General features: G+C 42.6%; 1 protein-coding gene and 1 gene segment (V, D, J or C); one reads left to right on the top strand and one right to left on the bottom strand.

The window, feature by feature from the left end:
- The window catches only part of LOC118117476 (armadillo repeat-containing protein 1), a 33,593-nt gene extending 32,654 nt beyond the window's left edge, over positions 1–939 (bottom strand). The window contains exon 1 of the mRNA XM_047341976.1: positions 877–939. The gene's annotated coding sequence lies outside the window, so the exon portion shown is untranslated. The remainder of the gene's footprint in view (positions 1–876) is intronic.
- Positions 375–1,065, top strand: LOC118103872. The segment is given in 2 exon segments: positions 375–537; positions 650–1,065. Coding segments are annotated over 2 exon segments (564 nt in total).
- The last annotated feature ends 5,431 nt before the right edge of the window (positions 1,066–6,496 follow it).

A 6,496-nucleotide genomic window follows, 5' to 3' on the forward strand; every position in this document is an offset into this window, starting at 1 on the left:
ACTCAGCAGCCTCACAGGAAGCAACGGAAGAGAAGCTCAGAAATGACAAGTTCAGTGGAAAAAGACGATTGAAATAAAGTTCATGAAGTGAGATTCAACTGAGAAAACGTGAACAACAACATGTGTAGGAAATGTAAAACCAACTGGTCCAATGTTTCAGGAATCTCAGAGAATTTGGAGTCATTTGAATATGAACGTTGATGCTGTCATGTGGCTTTTCAGACAATATCTTACAAGACACTTTATTGTTCAGAAATGTGTCACAAGTACAAGAAAGAAACAGAAAGTTGAACCCAATAACAGGTTTGTGTGTTTGAGCTGAAAGCTGCAGAATCAACAGACGTGTGGTTTAGGTGTTGGTAACAAGCAGTGATATGAGAGGACAGAGAGGGAGGAGCAACACTGTCAAAGAGCAGAGCAGAAAAGACCTCCTGCTGTGCTGCATTCAATATCTACACCAGACATCAGATAGTGTCTGTAAGATGTTCCCTCTGCGTCACGCTGGAGTCTGGCCTTTGTTTCTCTTCATCCTGAAAGGTCGGTCAAAGCAGGAATAACAAATGTCTTCAGAGGATCTGTTTCTAGAAACCACTGGAACAGACAGTCAGAGTTTAACATGGTCTTTAACCACATGTTTCTGTTTCTGTAGGTGTCAGCTGTGAAAAACTGCCTCCAGACCAGACTGCAGAGTTCAGTGTAGAAGGCAGCACTGTTACTCTGTCCTACAACGTCTCCAGGCCAATAACTGGTACTGATCATTTCTTCTGGTATCGACAGTATCCAGGACAAGCACCAGAGTTCCTCCTGTACATCTCAGGGTTCAATGTGACAAGAACGTCAGATTCTCTGAAGTCAGAAACAAGGTTCTCCACTCACCTGTCTGGAAATGATGTCAAACTGCAGATCTCCTCTGCTGCAGTGACAGACTCTGCTGTGTACTACTGTGCTCTGCAGCCCACAGTGACAGGAAACTACACAACTCTGTACAAAAACCTGTGGAGCAAAGACAATACTCCTCATCATCCACTAGAGGGAGTCACTCACTGTTAAACCTCAGTGGTTTGTGATGACGTTTGTTTCACAATAAAACAAATTCTGACAATCATCAGGTTCTGTAGGATATTTCTTAAATGTGTGGTGTACCACAGGGTTCAATGCTGGGTCCTCTCATCTTCAGTTTACATGTTGAGTTTGGATCATTATTTGTCTAAAAAACATCAATTTCATGGTTTTGTTGAACATGTTTATAGTAAAATTACACTGAAGTCCAGTGATTATGACAGAAGGTTTGTCACATGTGGAGTTTTGGTGTCAAAGACCTTCAAACTTTGTGTGAGTCTAGAACTTAGATCCTTTTACTCGTCACTAAATGTCTTTAAACCAGGTGAAATCAAATCTACTCTGTTGGTTCATGTTAAGCATAAAAGTGACGCTGAGCTTTTTTCTTTATTAAAGTTTAACTATGATGAAAACTATCGTTGCTGCTTTGAGGAGTTTAGAAACAGGTTCTTGTTGTGTTGGCAAACTGTTTAAAAAAATTAGCGGACGGCTTTAATCATCTCAGCTACTTTCTGTAACTGATTATTAAGACCAAACACCTAACAAGAATAAGGACTGACCCATACTGAAGTCAACCTGAAACCAATGGATTGTTGGAGTGTCCAGTGCAGAGATGTTGGAGGAAGTAAGCACAATCGCTTGATGTGGAGACATTTACAGCATGAGAGAGAGGCTGCCAGGTTGTTTCATTCTACTGCAGTGGAAGAGCACATTGATCATGTTTTGGCTTCAACTCTGCAGGGCTTCACTGAACATGTTGCTTCACTCTTTTGTTTTTATCTCCTTCATGAGGTACAGGTTTCAGCTTGTCTCTGTCTCACTGAACCCACCCTTGGAATTATCTAAATCTTTCTTCTGCATTTCCTTGGCGGGGTTTATTTGAGGTTTAACAATTTTACTCTGCACCAACAAGGAAAATCGCTGCATTTAGAGAAGAAAAGAAGTCAGAGCCTGTTGAGTCTGTTGATATTTGATTCACTCACAGACTTTTGAAGCAGCATGAATAATACTCATCTTACATGCACCCCAGGTTCCATGTACAGCATAGCCAGATCCTGAAGAAGTAGTTTCAGGAAGACACATCAACATGACCCTGCATAAATATATGGATCCATCTACAGCATCCAGTGGTACACCGACAACGGCAGCGGGAATCAGACCAGGTTCCACTGCTCTACCTACATCACAGAGGGCCGGATCCATTCATCCAGCTCTGTCACCACAGTTTCTCTACTCCCACATCAACCAAACTGGCTTGAGTCAAACTGCAGATCTCCTCTGCTGCAGTGACAGAACTCTGCTGCTTCTGCTACTGTGCTCTGCAGCCCACAGTGACAGGAAACTACACAACTCTGTACAAAAACCTGTGGAGCAAAGACAATACTCCTCTTCCTCCACCCTAAGAGGGAGTCACTCACTGTTAAAAAACCTCAGTGGTTTGTGATGACGTTTGTTTCACAATAGAAGAACTAAATTCTGACAATCATCAGGTTCTGTAGGATATTTCTTAAATGTGTGGTGTACCACAGGGTTCAATGCTGAATTCCTCTCTTCTTCAGTTTACATGTTGAGTTTGGATCATTATTTGTCTAAAAACATCAATTTCATGGTTTTTGTTGAACATGTTTTTATAGTAAATTACACTGAAGTCCCAGTGATTATGACAGAGTTTATCACATGTGGAGTTTTGGTCTCAAAGATTATTTTACAAACTTGTGTGAGTCTAAGAACTTGAATCCCTTTTACTCGTCACTAAATGTCTTTAAACCAGGTGAGAATCCAAATCTACTCTGTTGGTTCATGTTAAGCATAAAAGTGACACTGAGCTTTTTTTCTTGATCAAGAAGAATAAGTTGCTATGATGAAAAACTATCGTTGCTACTTTAGGAGTTTAGAAAACAGGTTCTTGTGTTGGCAAACTGTTTAAAGTGTGAGACGCTTTAAATCATCTCAGCCCTTTGTAACTTCTGTTATAAAGACCAAACATAACAGAATAAAGACTGGCCGCCCACTGAAGTCCAACTCGACCAATGAGATTGTTGGAGTGTCAGTGCAGAGATGTTGGAGGAAGTAAAAGCACAATCAGCTTGATGTTGAGACGACTGTGCAGCAGAGGCTGCTGAGTTGTTTCATTCTACTGCAGTGGAAGAATACATTTGATCATGTTTGGCTTCAACTAGAACTAAGACCGCTTATTTTGCTTACCACACTCTTTTTGTTTTTATCTCCCTTCATAGGTGAGTTTTACAACTAATCTCTGTCTCCTTTGAACCTGTAAAAGGAATAGATGATATTTGCCTGTTTCTGAAAAATCCCATAATGATCTTTTTGTCATGGCGTCCTGTGTGATGTAGTTTGGACCTCAGCTCCAGTGGAGCAGTTTCTGTAAAAGCTGTCTTTTGGTCTCAACCTGCATGAACAATGTTGGTCTCCTTCACTCTCTCTTCTGTTTCCAGGACTAACAGCTGCAGACAAATCTATCCTCTAAAAGGAAATGAAGTCAATGAAAGTGAAGGCAACCTGTCACACTCACATGTGACTATGAGACAACATCAGATGATGTTATCTTTTCTAGTACAGACACTTTGATTCTGACCTTCAGGCTCCTCGATTTCTTCTCTACAAAGGAGCCCGAGGTCAGGTGATAAAGTCAACATAATCCTGATAAAAACGATACGAATCCAAAACCCTAACCGAATCATCAACTGATGACCATCAACAACTAACTGGCAGACAGGCCTCTGTGCTGCTACTGTACTCTACACACAGTACAAAAGTAGCAAGAAGAGGCTGTACAAAGAAACCTGAGCACACAGATCTGCCTGCGTCTCCAAGGAGGAAGTGGGATTCAAACCACCGCTTCATATCAGATGGATTCTGATCATTTCCGGTTTCATCGGAGTCATGCGTGGTTACAGCTGCTGATGAAAAACTGTATGAGGATTCATGAGCAACAAATCCACGTCAGTGACAAAACACCTGGGCGATGCATCAAATAAAAGACAACATGCAAAATATGAACCAACACTGACTACCAGCTGGAGCACTTAGTGATCAGCAGCGCCCCCTGCAACCGTATGAGGTGAAGATAACTCTGTTGGGCTCTGTGTCTGATGAAGAGATTTTCTGTTAAAACAAAGTGAATCAATGTGTTGACTCTGACTGGGTCGTCCCACTGGATATTACCCATGATCCTCTGCTTCCTGACCCTGAAGAGCTGCAGCTGTAACAAATCCACCAAACTCTGTTCAGAACTCTTCATGTTTCAAAGTTTCCTGCTGAATATTGGAGATAAACTCTGGTTTTTAATAACTTCAGAGTCTTTTAACTGATCTCAGTTCAGCTTCCTCTTCAGCTGGAGCGGGGTGTGACAGTTGAAGCTGACTCTCAGTCAGTTCTCACAGGAGATGGAACCCACTCACAGAGCAGAGCTGGACCACCTTGTACGCTCACACATTGTGTCGGGCCCATAAAATCAAGCAAGGCCCGCCTCCCCCTTGTATCACAGCAAATGTCTCAGCGAGTGAAGCGATTGGTTTAGCCCACGAGTTCACGAGCAGCTGTGTGTTAATGTGTGCAGCCACTTAGCAGCACCTGCATTTAAAGAGAACATCTGTAACTGGGAAGCTCCAGACAATATCCTGGGTTCCACCTTTATTAGAGTCCTCATTGGAGGGATTTGATCTTCCACAGCAACTCCACTTTGTATCACAGGCCACAAATACTAAAGTGGGAGTTTATATTCAAGAGGAAAAACTGTGTCCAGAACATAAGAAGTCAGATGGAGCTGAAATATTGATTCACCAGGATAACGTGTACTCTTTCTGATCAGAGATATAAAAGAGTCAGAGGAGCTTCACAACACTTCTGGAGCAAAGAGTGAATCTACAGCAGATGTGAAGGAGGAAACTGTGATATTTCAAACACTGGCAGGCATAAGACAAGATGCAGTGGGACAGGAGAGTGAATGAAAAGTGTGCGGCGGGTAAAGTTGTGAGTCGGGGCCCGAACAGGGCAGAGACTCCTCCTTCTAATCTGAGTCTAAACACAGAGATCACAGCTTCTTTCCTCTTTCTACTCACAGTGACTCAACACTGCAGATATGACACTCTGTTCATCTCAGTGCTGCTTTGTACTCTGTGTGTAGATACAGAACACAACTCCTGTGTCTCTGATATCAACAACACTGACCTGACTCACACTGATGGTGTTACTGCTGTTTTACAGAAGGCAGAGCACAACAAGACACTGTGCTGCAACCAGAAGGAACGTGACTGCGACTGAAGGAGAAGCAGCAACACTTGGCTGTCGATACGTCAGCAGCTCAGCAAGTGCAACTCTCCTCTGGTACAAACGGGAAGGAACTTCAACAGCCGGAAATTCATCCTGGGCGCTTTCAACTGGGAGAAGGAAACAAGAGGCAGACAGCAACAGAGATTACATCACAATGATTATCATTTCTCTGATTCCAGAAGCTGCAGCAAATACATTCCTGTGTACTACTGTGCTCTGCAGCCCACAGTGACAGGAAACTACACAACTCTGTACAAAACCTGTGGAGCAAGACAATACTCCTCTTCCTCCACCAGAGGAGTCATGCTGTTACTCTCACAACCTGAGCTGAGCCACTGCACCAACCTCAGATCAAGTGAACTGATTTGGTCAAGATATTCACATTTTATATACCGCAACCCAGTTTTCAAAACCCAGAACTTCAACCACAGACTCCACAGATTTGAGTTAAAGCCTCAAATCCCGTCTGTCTCCATCCTCCCATCACTCAGCAGCCTCACCAGGAAGCAACGGAAGAAAGCTCAAGCCAATGATTCAGTGGAAAAAGCGATTGAAATAAAGTTCTTGAAGTGAGATTCAACTGAGAAAACGTGAACAACAACATGTGTAGGAAATGTAAAACCAACTGGTCAATGTTTCCACAGGAATCTCAGAGAATTTGGAGTCATTTGAATATGAGCGTTGATGCTGTCATGTAGCTTCAGACAATATCTTACAAAGACACTTTATTGTTCAGAAATGTGTCACAAGTACAAGAAAGAAACAGTTGAACCCAATAACAGGTTTGTGTGTTTGAGCTGAAAGCTGCAGAATCAACAGACGATGTGGTTTAGGTGTTGGTAACAAGCAGTGATGAGAGGACGGACAGAGAGGAGGAGCAACACTGTCAAAAGAGCAGAGCAGAAAAAGACCTCCTGCTGTGCTGCATTCAATATCTACACCAGACATCAGATAGTGTCTGTAAGATGTTCCCTCTGCGTCACGCTGAGTCTGGCCTTTTGTTTCTCTTCATCCTGAAAGATTCGGTCAAAGCAGGAATAACAAATGTCTTCAGAGGGATCTGTTTCTAGAAACCACTGGAACAGACAGTCAGAGTTGCTTGTGATCTTTTTTAACCACATGTTTTTTTCTGTTTCTGTAGGTG

The sequence above is a fragment of the Hippoglossus stenolepis genome, chromosome 11 (genome assembly GCF_022539355.2).
Source record: "Hippoglossus stenolepis isolate QCI-W04-F060 chromosome 11, HSTE1.2, whole genome shotgun sequence".
Taxonomy (NCBI): Eukaryota; Metazoa; Chordata; class Actinopteri; order Pleuronectiformes; family Pleuronectidae; genus Hippoglossus; species Hippoglossus stenolepis.